At 36.9% G+C, this 15,776-nt stretch overlaps 1 protein-coding gene across 1 annotated transcript in view; it reads left to right on the top strand.

Annotated features, from left to right (window-relative positions):
• Nucleotides 1–15,776, top strand: part of ADAM7 (ADAM metallopeptidase domain 7) — a 111,407-nt gene that overhangs the window by 10,683 nt on the left and 84,948 nt on the right. Inside the window, exons 4-8 of the mRNA XM_016190718.2 lie at nucleotides 7,126–7,204; nucleotides 8,799–8,875; nucleotides 10,034–10,223; nucleotides 12,197–12,250; nucleotides 14,547–14,618. Coding sequence (XP_016046204.2) covers nucleotides 7,126–7,204; nucleotides 8,799–8,875; nucleotides 10,034–10,223; nucleotides 12,197–12,250; nucleotides 14,547–14,618 — 472 coding nt within the window. The remainder of the gene's footprint in view (nucleotides 1–7,125; nucleotides 7,205–8,798; nucleotides 8,876–10,033; nucleotides 10,224–12,196; nucleotides 12,251–14,546; nucleotides 14,619–15,776) is intronic.

Genomic DNA, 15,776 nt, shown 5'->3' with positions numbered 1-15,776 from the left:
CTTTGAGACATACAATTGATTTCCCCCTCTCATATTAATTAACTACTGATTTATATGTCTACATTTTGCTAGGAGTGTACATAAACACCATTCCCATCACCAAAGGACCGTGACCCATCCCTCCCGCCCATTCCCACTCCCCACTGGCCCAGAAAGCTACATGTCTACCCCTCACCACTGGGTTTTTTCTTTGGTGCCCTACTTACAATTTGATCAGGTCCTGCTTTTAGTTTCCCTTTCAGATCTTCTAAGTCAGCTTCTGTTGATGAGTGGGATCATCCCATACTCATCTTTAACTTTCTGACTCAGTTCACTTAACATAATTCCTTCTAGCTCTGTCCAAGATGGGTCAGAGAAGGTGGGTTCATTGTTCTTGATAGCTGCATAGTATTCCATTGTGTATATATACCACAGCTTTCTCAGCCATTCATCTGTTGTTGGGCACCTGGGTTGCTTCCAGGTTTTAGCTATTATGAATTGTGCTGCTATGAACATAGGAGTACACACCTCTTTTTGGTTGGGTGTTATGGAGTCCTTGGGGTATAACCCCAGGAGAGGAATTATTGGGTCATATGGAAGGTCCATGTCTAGCCTTCTGAGGGTTTTCCAGACTGCTCTCCACAGAGGCTGTACCAATTTACATTCCCACCAGCAATGTAAAAGGGTTCCTCTGTCCCCACATCCTCTCCAGCATTTGTTGCTGCTGTCCTTTTTGATGTATGCCATTCTTACAGGAGTGAGGTGGTATCTTAGTGTTGTCTTAATTTGCATTTCTCTGACAATCAGTGACCTAGAGCAGTTTTTCATATGTTTGTTAGCCTTTTGGATCTCCTCTGTGGTGAGTGTTTTGTTCATTTCCTCTGCCCATTTTTGGATGGGGTCATTTGCTTTTTTGCGGCTAAGTTTGCTGAGCTCTTTATATATTTTGGTGATTAGTTTCTTGTCTGATGTCTGGCATGTGAAGATCTTCTCCCATTCTGTGAGGGGTCTCTCTGTTTGTTTAATTGTTTCTTTGGATGTGCAGAAGCTTTTCAATTTGATGTAGTCCCATTGGTTTGTTTCTACTTTGGTCTTCCTTGCAATTGGGTTTGATTCATCAAAGATATCCTTGAGGTGTAGATGGGAAAGTGTTTTACCAATGTTTTCCTCTAAGTATTTGATTGTTTCTGGTCTGACATCTAGGTCTTTGATCCATTTGGAGTTGATTTTTGTTTCTGGTGAGATAAAGTGGTTCAATTTCATTCTTCTGCATGTTTCAACCCAGTTTTCCCAGCACCATTTATTGAAGAGAGCCTCCTTCTTCCATTTAATCCTTTGGGCCCCCTTATCAAAGATTAGATGCCCATAGGTGTTGGGATTTACTTCTGGGCTTTCAATTCTGTTCCACTGGTCTGTGTGCCTATTTTTGTTCCAGTACCATGCTGTTTTGATGATGATGGCTTTATAATATAGTTTAAGGTCTGGGAGTGTGATGCCTCCATTTCTGTTTCTTTTCCTCAAGATGGTTTTGGCAATTCTAGGTGTTTTCAGGTTCCAGATAAATGATTGTAGTGTTTGTTCTATTCTCTTAAAGAAGCTTGGTGGAACTTTGATGGGTATTGCATTAAATTTGTATATGGCTCTGGGGAGAATGTTCATTTTGATGATATTTATTCTTCCAATCCATGAGCATGGGATATCTTTCCATTTCTTGGTATCAGTTTCTATCTCCTTGAGTAGCGACTCATAGTTTTCAGCATACAAGTCTTTCACTTCTTTGGTCAACTTTATTCCTAGGTATTTGATTGATTTTGCTGAAACAGTGAATGGGAGTGATTTCTGGATGTCTTCTTCTTCAGATTTAGTGTTTGCATAAAGAAATGCCACTGATTTTTGTACATTGATTTTGTAGCCTGATACCTTGCTATATTGCCTAACAACTTCCAGTAATTTTCTACTGGATTCTTTAGGTCTTTCTATGTATACTATCATATCATCTGCAAATAGTGAGAGCTTGACTTCTTCCCTTCCAATCTGTATCCCTTTGATTTCTTTCTCTTGCCTGATTGCTATGGCAAGAACTTCCAATACTATGTTGAAGAGTAACGGTGACAGTGGGCAGCCCTGTCTAGTCCCTGATCTGAGGGGGAATGCTTTCAGCTTCTCTCCGTTGAGTATGATGTTGGCTGTAGGTTTGCTATATATAGACTCCACTATCTTGAGGAATTTCCCATCTATTCCCATTTTTTGTAGAGTTTTGAGCATGAATGGGTGTTGGATTTTGTCAAAGGCTTTCTCTGCATCTATTGAGATACTCATGTGGTTTTTGGCTTTGCTTTTATTGATGTGCTGAATGACATTGATTGATTTACGGATGTTGAACCAGCCTTGCATTCCTGGGATGAATCCCACTTGGTCATGATGAACAATCTTTTTGATGTGTTGCTGTATCCGGTTGGCCAAGATCTTGTTTAATATTTTGGCATCTATGTTCATCAGAGATATTGGTCTGTAGTTTTCCTTTTTTGTTCTGTCCCTATCAGCTTTTGGTATCAGGGTGATGTTGGCTTCATAAAAGGTGGAAGGGAGTATTCCTGTTTCTTCAATCTTATGGAATAGCTTAAGAAGTATGGGTATTAACTGTTTCCTGAAAGTTTTGTAGAATTCGTTTGTGAAGCCATCTGGTCCAGGACTTTTGTTGTTGGGGAGATTCTTAATAACGGTTTCAATTTCTTTGTCTGTGATTGGTGCATTTAGATTTTGTAGTTCTTCTTGGTTCAGTTTTGGAAGTGCATAGGTTTCTAGGAATTGTTCCATTTCTTCCAGATTCTCTAGCTTGGTGGCATATAGTTCTTTATAGAAGTTTCGCAGAATTCTCTGGATTTCTGTGGTGTCAGTTGTGATATCTCCTGTATCGTTGACAATTCTATTAATTTGAGTCTTCTCTCTTTTTTGTTTGGTGAGTCTGGCTAGGGGTTTGTCAATTTTGTTTAATCTTTCAAAGAACCAACATTTGGCTTCATTGATCTTTTGTATGGTTCTTTTATTTTCGATGTTGTTTATTTCTGCTCTAACTTTAGTGATTTCTGTCCTTCTGGTTGCTTTAGGGTTCCTTTGTTCCTCTTCCTCTAAGTCCTTGAGGTGTGTAGTAAGTTCGTTCATTTGGGCTTCTTCTTGGTGTTTAATATGTGATTGTATAGCTATAAGTTTCCCTCTCAGTACTGCTTTAGCTGTGTCCCAAATATTTTGATAGGTTGTGTCTTCATTTTCATTAGTTTCCAGGAACATTTGAATTTCCTGTTTGAGTGAGTGTCTGACCCAGTGGTTCTTAAGGAGCATGTTGTTTAGTTTCCAAATTCTATGTCTTTTAATAATTTTCTGTTTGTTGTTAAAAGTTAGTTTTACTCCACTGTGGTCTGAGAAGATACTTGGGATGATTTCAATGCTCTTGAATTTATTGATGCTGTCTTTGTGACCTAACATGTGGTCTATCCTTGAGTATGTGTTGTGTGGATTTGAAAAGAAGGTGTATTCCAGTTTTTTGGGGTGGAGGAGTCTGAAAATGTCCAAGAGGTCTAGTCTGTCAATCTCTTCATTCAATTCTCTTATATCTTTATTGGTTCTCTTCTTTGTTGATCTGTCTAAGTGTGAGAGTGGGGTATTGAAGTCTCCCACTATTATTGTATTACTATTGATGTATTTTTGAAATTCTTTCAATAGGTGTTTAATGTATTTAGATGGTCCCTCGTTGGGTGCATAGATGTTAATAATTGTTAAGTCTTCTTGGCTGATTGATCCTCTTATCATTATGTAATGTCCTTGCCTATCTTTTATTACTTTATTTAATTTAAAATCTATCGTGTCTGAGATGAGAATGGCTGTTCCTGCCCTTTTTTGTGGACCGTTAGCCTGTATGATAGTTTTCCATCCTTTCACTTTAAGTCTGTGTTTATCTTGTTGTGACAGATGGGATTCTTGCAAGCAGCATATGGTTGGGTTATGTTTTCTGATCCATCCCCCCACCCTGTGCCTTTTGATGGGTGAGTTTAAGCCATTGACATTTATTGATATTATGGATTTAATGTATTGTAGTGCCATTGTTCTAAAAAACAATTTGTTTGCTCTGATATATTACAAGTATTATAGTGATGTTCTTGTTTATAAGAGGTCTTTTAATACCTCTTTCAGGGCCGGCTTGGTGATAGTTGCCTCCTTTAACTGTTGTTTGTCTAAGAAGGTTTTGATCCCTCCATCTAGCTTGAATGAAAGTCTAGCAGGATATATAATCCTTGGTTGAAACCCTTTTTCATTCAGGGCTCGATAGATATCTTGCCACTCCCTTCTGGCTTTTAGAGTTTGAGTTGAAAAATCTGCAGAAAGTCTTATGGGTTTTCCCCTGTATGTGACTTTTTGTTTCTCTCTTGCAGCCTTTAGGATCCTTTCTTTATCCTTACTTCTTCTCATTGTGACTATGATGTGTCTTGGTGTTTTCAGGTCTGGGTTGATTCTGTTTGGTACTCTCTGGGCCTCTTGCACCTTGATATCCTTTCTGTTATTCAGGTCTGGGAAATTTTCTTGTATTATTTCCTCTAGGATGTTTGCTTCCCCTTCCTCTCTTTCTTCCTCTGGCAGGCCAATTATACGAATGTTACTTCTTTTGAGATCATCCCATATGTCTCTGTTGTTGTTTTCAGTGTCTCTCAATCTCTTTTTAAGCTCTTTCACCTCTTTCTTAGTTTTCTCTAACTCATCCTCTGTCTGACTAATTCTGTTTTCTGCTTCTGTTAGTCTGCTTTCCCTTGCCTCAGCTTCTTTCTTCATTACAGCTATTTCAGCTTTCAGTTCTCTAATTGTCTCAAGATAATCAGTATTTTCCTTGGGGGTCTCAACTGTTGTTTCCCTAATACTGCCATTTCTTTCCTCCAATGTTGTTTTCATTTCTGTGATTAATAAGTTTATTATTGCTTGCATACTTTTCTTACCTATGGTTACTTCTGACTGATTTGTGGTTTCTTCTGGGCTCTTGTCTTCATTCATTGGGGTAGCAGTTTTATTTGTTTTTAATCTACCCATTTTTTTTTAATTTATGTGTTTCTCTCTCTTTTTTTTTTTTAATGTTCTGTTGTTCCTCAGTTGTTGTGTTTTGAGCACAAGTAACACTGTACTAAATACCTTTATGACAATTGCACTCACCAACCTCCGGAATAACCGTAGCAACTGAAGTAAGTATTGAAGGAGTTTAATCGTTACCAGTTAGCCAAACAATTTCTCCAGTCCGTGAAAAAATAGTAACCAAATCCCAGTGAAGAAAGAGAAAAGGAAGAGAGGATAGCAAGAATAGACAGTTATGCAAATTTACTATCCAGTGTATATTCTAAGGGTAACAAGAGTGTAAAGGGAACTAGAGCAGAGATACACACATAGAGAGTCCACTCTGGGTCAGATTTCTTCCCCAAAGTAATTCACAAATTCAGAAAGGCAAAGAAGAAAGAAGTGTATGACAAGATTAAAAAAAAAAAAAAAAGAGAGAGAGATTGAGAGAGATAAGAGAGAGAAAAGGGAGAAGATAGGAAGAAGAGTTGTAATTAAAGAGCAGTGCGAGGAACTTCCCAAATGTGTATCAGTGAATTAACAAAAAAAAAAAAAAAAAAAAAACCCTGTTTGGTGGTATGGGGTATCCTGCTAGTAGCTGGTCCCAGGCACTGCTTATGGGGGGAGGGGGGGGGCGGCGGGAAGGATGTATGCTTGAAAATTAAAAGGAAGAAAAAAGAATTTTTTCCCCCTACTCTAATTCTTAACCCAAATTAAGTTATAGAAACATCCTTGGTATGACCGTTATGGCCCCTTATTGGATGGCCTGCTAAAGGCAGAAAATCCTATTGTTTACACGAGATGTGTCCGGAGCTCAAAGGCTGGCCGCTTCTGCTTCTCCGGGCGCCGTTTTCCGGGAAACCCCGCCCTCCAGACTTTTTTAAAGGATTTCTCAAAAATGAAAACTAGCTCCAAGTCCTTTGATCCAATGAGAGCTATACTCAAGAAGTCTTTGGATCCACCCTCAGGGTCGCGGTGGACCCTGGCAACTCCCAAGAGGCAGCCCCCGAGCTAAAGTGCTCTCTCCGGGTCCTCTGCCCGCCGCGCTCTGCAACGGGCGGAGGAGCCGCCTTCCCGGGCGGGCGGAGGACAATGCCCGGCGCACTCGCCTTGCCTGGCGCCGCCTGGGAATTCTGGCGCCCCGCTAGTCCGTGTCACCTTTGCTCTAATTGTTAACCCAAATTAAACTGTAATAACTTCTTTGGTGCCCCCCCCCCTTATTGACTGGCCTGCTAAAGGCAGAAAATCCTACCTTTGCCGACGATGCTATCAGAGCACTCGCTGTTAGCGACTTCTCAGGCCGTCGCCATATTACCTCCACCCTCTGACATCTTTTAAGATATCATTCATAGTCTCTGACTTTGTTGACTTTTCTTTTGCTGAATTTCTTATTTAGTAAAAAGTGCAAGGGCCCGCACAAGGATCCGGGTTTGAGTCCCCGCTCCCCAAAAGCTTCACAAGTGGTGAAGCAGGTCTGCAGGTGTTTCCCTCTCCATCTTCCCTCTCCCAACAATTTTTCTCTGTCTTATCCAATTAAAAATAAATAAATCAAATGGAAAACTTGGCCACCCGGACCAGTGGGTTCATAATGCCTGCACTGGTCCCTACAATAACCCTGAAGGAAAAAAAAAAAGTTAAGAAACAAAGAAAGTACAGTACTCAAGTACTTACAGTATACATATTCTAATTTATGAATGTATTTAGAGTATATATATATATACATATATACAAATTATATATATATGTATATAAAATTTCTCACTGATTTGGGCTCTCAGGGCAAATGATTTTTAATTAAATAATATTTTTCTAGCCTGTACAACATTTTCAGAATATTTTATCTTCTCTCCAGTAATTATTTAGATTTGATCCCTGAAATATAAATAGAAATATTTTCATGTTAGTGGGAGTGGTTTTGTTTACTTATTTTTAGCTTAGAAAGTTCTTGCTGACAATTGAAAACAGCTTGGCAGTGTTTCTCACTCATAATTCATTTTTTGCTGTGAAATTTTTCAGGATGAGTATATCTTACTGTCTCTCTGTTCTCTGTTCCAGAGACCTCCTCTCCTCAAATTACAGTGAAGCACACTACTTAGCAAATGGAAATATCATCATTATGCATCCTCAGATTGTGGTATTTATGACCTATTCTTATGTCTCTTCTCTGAAACTAGTACATCTTTCTGTGATTGTGAAACCCAGTTCTACCTTCACAAGCAGCTTCAAAAACTGTTACATCAGAAATAGATCCTTCATCAATCCACAAACAAAATTTATAAAACAAAATTTATAACCCTCTGGATCTTAATGGGGATTGTTAATGGCATAACAAGCAAATCAACTAATGTATTTCTTTATTGAATAGACTTTTATATATCCAAAGCAGTGTAAGTCTGAAAATGGTAAAACAGGACGAAAAAGTAGTATAAGGCATTCAGATGAGCTTTCAATTAAAGGAAATGGACAAAATTAAATATATAAAACGGTTTAGGATCTGGGTGGTGGTGCACCTGGTGATATCATAACATGGTTGAGCACACGTTACAGTGAGCAAGGATCTGGGTTAGAGTCCCTGGTCTCCACCTGCAGGAGGAAAGCTTTACCAGTGGTGAAGCAGGTCTGTAGGTGTCTCTCTGTTGCTCTCCCTCTCCATCACCCTCTTCCCTCTTGATTTATGACTATCTCTATCCAATAAATAAAGATAATAAAAGAAAACTAAAAAAAATAAATAAAGACCTTCATCTAAATGGATGGCCCTTACGTGATTCATACTCCCTTTATCAGTCCTGATGCACCAAACAATAAATGTTCTCCTTTATTTGCTAAATGAAACCCTATTCATTTATCACTAGAACTATTCCACTGGATACAGATTTTATTTTTAAAACTTTATTTCCCTTTCTAGACTACGCCTTGTGTAGCCATTTAATCAAGGGCAATGTCTCTTACCACAGAAATATCTGAATTTTTTCCTATTTCTTTTTTAAAATATTTTATTTATTTATGAGAAAGATAGAGGGAGAGAGAAAGAACCAGACATCACTCTGGCACATGCGCTGCTGGGGATCGAACTCGGGACCTCATGCTTGAGAGTCCAAAGCTTTACCACTGCGCCACCTCCCCGACCACTTTTTTTTCCTATTTCTATTGAACACAGCTGCCACCTGTAAAATCTAAGTCATAAAATTGTCTTTTAAAAATAGAACAAGAGGAGGAGGCTGGGTGGTGATGCACTGAGCACACAGGTTACCTTGTGCAAGGTCCCAAGTTGGTGTACCCATTTTCCAACCACAGGGTGAAAGCTTCACTAGCAGTGAAGCAGGTCTGCAGGCATTTTGCCTTATGATACCCTGGTAATCTCCTTCTCCTCTCAATTTCTATATGTTATCTCTCATAAAAAAGAAAGGGAGAGAAAAGAAAAGGAAGGAAAAGAAAAGATGGCTGCCAGAAACTATGGATTCATAGTATATTATAGGCTCTGAGCCCCAGGAATAACCCTAGTTATTTAATTAATTGACTAATTAATTAATTGAAATATAGAACAAGAGGTAAAGTAGATGACATTCATGTACTCAGGGGGTGGCTGTTGGTCTGTGAGCTTTTCAGGTAGTGGGGTAGGGCGATGAGGTGGGCTACTGATATTGCATTGATCAAGAAAGGCATGTATGCATAAAAGTACATATATATTAATATTTATCTTATATAATTATCCTGTTTATCTATTTCAGGATCACTGTTTCTACCAAGGATCCATTGTACATGAACCTGATTCTACTGCCAGTATCAGCACATGTAGTGGTCTGAGGTAACAAGCATATCTATTTCTCTTTTGGCTTTCATATCTGCAAATAGTGGATTTTTCTTTATACCTTTTTATCTGTTTATTTTAGTGAAAGAGAGAGAGACATAGAAAGGTACAGGAGAGAGAGAGAGAGAGAGAGAGAGAGATCAAAGCACAGCTCAGCTCAGGCTTATGGTAGTAAAGGGGATTAAACCTGTGATTTTGGAGCCATGGACAGAAAAGCCTTTTTGCATAACCATTATGCTGTCTCCCCCACTCTAAATGGTAGAATTTTCAAAAACATCCACTTCACTTATTCCTTTACAATAACTCCAGTAAATAGAAAGAAATTAAAAAGAAGCTATTGTATGTCATCACTGTCTCTACTTTAACCCATTTCCAAAAAAAAAAAAATGCTGTCTTATGTCAGCCTTAAGAATAACAAATTTTTCCATATATAATAAAAACAGTGAGAAATGGAAGACTGGTGGGAATTGTCCAGCTAGGCCTCTCACTTGGTAGATCAGGATACTGTGAGCACAGCCTTGCTCCTGAATATTCAGTTTACTAATGGATATTATTAATATTCAGTTTACTAATGCAGGCCTCCTGACTTCTAACCCTTGAATTTCCACCACAAAAGGATTATTGGAAACTTTTAAATCACACATTTCCCACCTGCTAAATGATCTTTCTCTATGTTCTTCTATGAGGATTTAACTTGAGTAGCTCTACAATATTTTGAGAATGAGAGCTCCTTTAATGACAAGATTAACACATAACAGTAGTTATACTTGCATGTACTTATAATTAACATGTGACAGGCACAAAATTTCACGACATTTTTGCATGAGCTGAGATGAGCTGGGGGTACATAGTCCCAGATGGTAATTACTATTCTACCTGTATTTCATAGTAGAGATTACTTTGTCAAATTTCTGAAAATCCAGAGGAGCTGTTTGTTAGCAAAATATTATGAATTCAATCAAAGGTTACATATTTCTTTATCATTAAGAACAGTTGTCAGCATGCTCATAAGACCCTGATATTCTAGTATCCGTTTCTTGAAAAGGAAAAGTCCATCAAAATGAAATAGAGAAGCATTGTGTAATAATGTGATATGGAAAATGGGATAGAGCTTTGAATAGATATATTATATTTTGTATTATTTATTTTCCACAGGGGGTTCTTCAGAATAAATGAGCAAAGGTATCTTATTGAACCAGTGAAATACTCAGATGTGGGGGAACATATGATTTTCAAATATGACCCACATGAACAATTCTATGCCAATCATTCCTGTCAACAGCTCAATTTTACTAGGGGACGTTCAATGACTAATACTAAATCTATAAGAAGCTCCCGGATGGAAGTGAGTTTTTTTTTATTTTAAAATACCTTTATTCTGTGTAAAATGTCACTTATTTCCTATAGGTATGGACAGATGTGAGTCCAATTGTTGAAATGTGCCTGCTACTTAGGCCTTACTCTCAATTGTTTGAAATCTGAAATATCAAATTTTTGGTGTTGCTTTCTACAAAGTGTTCATATCCCCACAGAAAATCTCAAGTTTGTCCCATTCATTTCAAGGGAGGGCATAGCTATCATATATGCATGATGAATTGCAGAAGTGGAGCTGACAGTAATCAGAAAGAATGAAATTTACAATGTCTCTAAACTAATTTTAGAGATTATCCTTTTTTGTCTTCTCTGATATGAGGGGTGTCACTCCTGAGGATAATCTAGGTTCTCCCCCTTTTCATGAAGACACATGTTCTAATCATTGGGAACAGTTCAGAGTAATAAGTTTAATTTCTGGTGGAATCATTGTACTATGAGAGATCTTTGATTTATAGCTTATCTATTATCTTTTATCTATCTAATATATCACCAGTATTTTGTCTATTTGATATAGCAGTGGCCTCACTGCTTTTTCATTCAAACAGAGACAGAGATACCTATGTGATATAGGATCTGGAATCTGGGTCACATGTTTTCCAAGGCCTGCTCTCTATCTGATGAACAATTTTTCTGGTACCCTGGATTCTCAGCTGTTTTATACAATTATCTCCCTAAAATTCCCACTGGATATAAAGTCTTTAAGCTTCATGTTTGTTCATCTTTACATACCCACGCCTCCAAGAGTTTCTGAAACATACTAGATATATATAGTATGACTATATATATGACTAGATATATGACTAGATATATATAGTATATAGTATTACTTATTGAGCAAAATAACTCATGGGGGAAAAATGGCCACTAGAAATGGTGGATTTGTCATGCAGGCACTGAGCCAAGTGACAGTCTTAGTAGCAACAAAAGAATAAAATTATTTAGTCCACAAAATAATGAAAAAAATGCTTTAGTTAAGTCTACGAATGATATGCCTCTGGTTTAAACTCAGAGAATATGCCTGAAAACAAGCAATTTCTTGTCGTAGATATTTTATAAAAATATATTAACTACTAATTTATATATATATAAATTTTATTTATAAAAAGGAAACACTGACAAAAATCATAAGAGTGGTACAACTCCACACAATTCCCACAGTTCTATGTTTTAGCTGTCAGCCTTTTTTTTTCTTTTTTAAAGTTTTTATTTATAAAATGGAAATATTAACAGGACCATAGGATAAGAGGGGTACAACTCCACACAATTTCCGACACCAGAACTCCATATCTAATCCACTCCATTCATAGCTTTCCTATTCTTTATGCCTCTGGAAGTATGGACTCAGGGTTATTATAAAGTGCAGAAGGTGGGAGGTCTGGCTTCTGTAATTGCTTCCTTACTGAACATGGGTGATGGCAGGTCATTCCACAGTCCCAGCCCCTCTCTCTCTTTCCCTAGTGGGGCAGGGTTCTTGTGAGGCTGGGCTTCAGGACACATTTGGTGGGGTCATCTGCCCAGGGGAATCAAGCTGGCATCATGGTTGCATCTGGAACCTGGTGGCTGAAAAAGAATTAAGATATAGAGCAAAACAAATTGTTGACTAATCATGAACCTAAAGGCAAGAGCTTTTTATAAGATCTTTTTAAAGATCTTTTACATTCCATTTTCAAAGTAAGCATTTACTTTGTAAATAAAGAAGTTCAAGAAATAATTTATATTCTTTATGCATTATTCTTATTTTACTTGAGGGATTAAACAGTAAAGAGGAATAATCACGTGGGCTGTTGTTTCAGGTTTATTAAAATCTAATTCACAGGCTAACATATTTTAATAATACTATGAGTTATGTTCAGATAATTCTTAGAATTTCTAGATTTGACCCTTTACCTCATATTCTTGTATCAATACTAATTTTATTTCATCGAATTTTCCATAAACTTCCAGGATCTCCCTAGAGAAAACTATATTGAGCTGTTCTTTGTTGTTGACAACAGTGTGGTAAGTTTTTGGATGAACATTTGCTCTTCATTCGTCCTTACAAAATCATTGTTCTAAGAAAGGGAGAGATGGTATAATAGGATAATAGATTCCCATTCCTGAGACTGTTAAACCAGATTAATCAGTGCTTTGAAAGAAAGCTCACACACACACACACACACACACACACACACACACCACACCACACCACACCACACCACACCACATACCACACACACATATGCACGCGCACACACAGACACACACACACGCACACGGTTTTAACAAAGTAAAATAAATATTATGATCAGAATTCCACTTTGTGTTCAAAGTTCTGCTTTTAGTTGATTTTTCCCAAAAAATATAAGCCATAGGGGGTCCATTGATGGTATGGTAGCTTAAGCCAAAGTAGTACTCCTTTTCCCACTATGAACATATGAAAAAGTTGAATTATACATGAAATTTGAATATATGTTCATAGTGAATAGTGGATTTTTAAAAAAGAAAATCATTAAAAAATCGTCAAGTAATAAAAGGGAGGAAAAAATTAGTGTCAGAACACCAAGTAAAATACAATAATTTTGTGACCCACAACATATATGAGACAGTGTATAATGTCCCACGTCATAAATGGTTATCCTACCCCTCAAAAAGTGACTTTCTAGAGAATATTTAAAGAGAAAGGAAATGCACTTTCTGCCTGTAACTATGAGTAAGGGAAATAATACACGTGGGGAAAACAAAAACCCTGAACCTGTGTCTATGCAGATATTGGGTGCGATAACATTGAATATATTTTTTCTTCAGATGCAGAAATGACTATCAAAGCTTTTAACATAAAAACTGGTTAGAAACTTGGGCTAAAATCTTGAATGCAAAAGTGTTCTATCCCTATATCATAAAAATATCCCCAGAATCACCCACAACTGCATATATATAATTTTAAGCAGACTCTGCAGTATTTATTACAACAGGAATTCTAGTGTGATTTTAAAATCAAGATTTAAATGAATGTTGATAAATATGAATCCTCATTAAAATACTGGGGTTGTAAAGGGAATTTTTAAGAGAACATGTTTACTATTAAATGTAAATAAGATGGTCAAATGATAAGGAAAAAAGTGTGCAATTGATTTGATAATTCAGAGAATCCATTTATGAGACTTAAAACTTTTAATAGAATGGTTGGTAGTTAAATCAATGAGTAGTTGGTAGAAGATAAACACTGAAGAGATTTTAAGAGTATACCTTTAAGATTTTTAGATATTTAAGGTTGTAGGTGAGCAGTGGAATGATAATTGGATCATAGTGGCAGAATTCACAAAAGGGATGTTTATCTCTATTATGAATGAAGCCTGTCTATTTGCATTTATCCCTTAAGGATATCTTTTACTAGTAAGTATATTTTACCAGAACTATGCTGATAATGCTGACTTAGAAATAAGGAATCTGGGAGTTGGGCGGTAGCGCAGTGGGTTAAGCGCACATGGCGCAAAGCGCAAAAACGGCGGGAGGATCCTGGTTAGAGCACCCGGCTCCCTACATGCAGAGGAGTCGCTTCACAGGCGGTGAAGCAGGTCTGTAGGTGTCTGTCTTTCTCTCCCCCTCTCTGTCTTCCCCTCTTCTCTCCATTTCTCTCTGTCCTATCCAACAATGACGACAACAATAATAATTACAACAATAAAACAACAAGGGCAACAAAAGAGAATAAATAAATATTAAAAAAAGAAATGGGGAATCCACTTATAAGACAAGAACATAAGATAAAAGTAACGAGCAGAGAAGTAGGCTTGGATCTTTTAACCTTTGTCTGGGGTTAGAAGAAACCACAGCTTCCTTCCTGTTTCCATCACATCTCTGGCTCCAGGGCAATCTTGGACTATGCGTTTCTTGGGTTTTTTTTTTTTTTTTTCATAATGGACACAGGAGGGCAGTTGAAGTTGCAGTTATTTGCAATGTAATGATTGCTAAAGAGCTTTGGATAAATTTTCATCAACATAATAGATACAGACTGTAACAAATGCAACTATTTCATAAATAAATGTAATATATCTTAATATGAAAGGAGGGCAAAGTTATAAAGAATAAATTAGGGAAGTATTAAATGGAAGAATATCTGTAGAAACTGGCTGTCTCCAGCTATTATATGTCAAAAATACTGATATTCCTTAGTAATTTACTTAGATATTTTAGCTGATGAGAAAGAATGTCAATTATCTTTTTTTTCATTGAAATATTTCCTAAGGGTGAAGAATCCTATAAACTATGATCCTATAATTAAAGAATATTTATCAAGTGTTTTTGTTTTTGTTTCTAGTATCAAAGGAATAAACATTCTCACAATAAACTAAGGAATCGAATTTGGGGAATGGTCAACTATATCAATATGGTAAGATTTGATTATGTGAATTAAGTTACAAATATTACTAAAAGAACATTTCAAAATAGATTTCTCTGTTTTTTTGTGATAAACTCAATGCTGAGACAGCATAAATCACAAAATTTCACTGGGTAGATTCATTAGCAAATTTATGTTGTAATATGTATAGTGATATGTAAACTATGTATGTCTGAATTGTTGGTATCCTAAATAGATGGTATTAATATCTACTTGAATTTTTAATATTGGTTTATTAATCATGAAATTTGTAAAGCAATGTACAAGATCTGAATACTCCACTTTCAGAAATCAACTCTTCTATTCTAAATCATTGCTCCTTGACATTGCAAAGCAGAACGATAAAGGTTGAAAGCTCTAATCTGTTGCTAATTTTTTGTACAGAAATTATGGACACTAGTTCAGTAAGATGCACTAAAATAATTAAATTGTATACAAAAGAGTGACCTATTATTCTTTTCAAAAATACTGTGAATTGTACACATTTTGTTCATAATGACTTTTAATTCACTCCAGTATAATTTCTAAGAAGAGGAAAGTAGAAAAAAACCCAAATATCTTTTCCACATTTGTGGTTGTTTCTTTGTTCATTGAAGGATATTTCATCTGTTCCTAGTCTTTTACTATAATAAGTACAATTTCTTTAGACATTATAAGCACATGTAAGTGTAAATACTCTCATTCTTTTTAATATATATGCTGGGCAGTGGTAATGTTGGATCATGTAGCAAACATATTTTCTTTTTTTTAATATTTATTTTATTTATTCCCTTTTGTTGCCCTTGTTTTATTGTTGTAGTTATTATTGTTGTTGTTGTTGTTGGATAGGACAGAGAGAAATGGAGAGAGGGAGGGGAAGACAGAGAGGAGGAGAGAAAGATAGACACCTGCAGACCTGCTTCACCGCCTGTGAAGCGACTCCCCTGCAGGTGGGGAGCCGGGGTTCGAACCGGGATCCTTATTCCGGTCCTTGTGCTTTGCGCCACCTGCGCTTAACCCGCTGCGCTACAGCCCTACTCCCACATTTTTTTTTTTAAGTTTTATTTACTTATTAATGAAACAGATAGGAGAGACGGGAAAGAGGGGGAGGGGAAAGGAGAGAGGGAGAGAGAGGGACAGGGAGAGGGAGAGGGAGAGGGAGAGGGAGAG

This window comes from Erinaceus europaeus, chromosome 19, assembly GCF_950295315.1.
Source record: "Erinaceus europaeus chromosome 19, mEriEur2.1, whole genome shotgun sequence".
NCBI classification, from domain to species: domain Eukaryota; kingdom Metazoa; phylum Chordata; class Mammalia; order Eulipotyphla; family Erinaceidae; genus Erinaceus; species Erinaceus europaeus.
The sequence above is the reverse complement of the archived record's forward strand: the minus strand, read 5'-3'. Positions and strand labels throughout refer to the sequence as shown.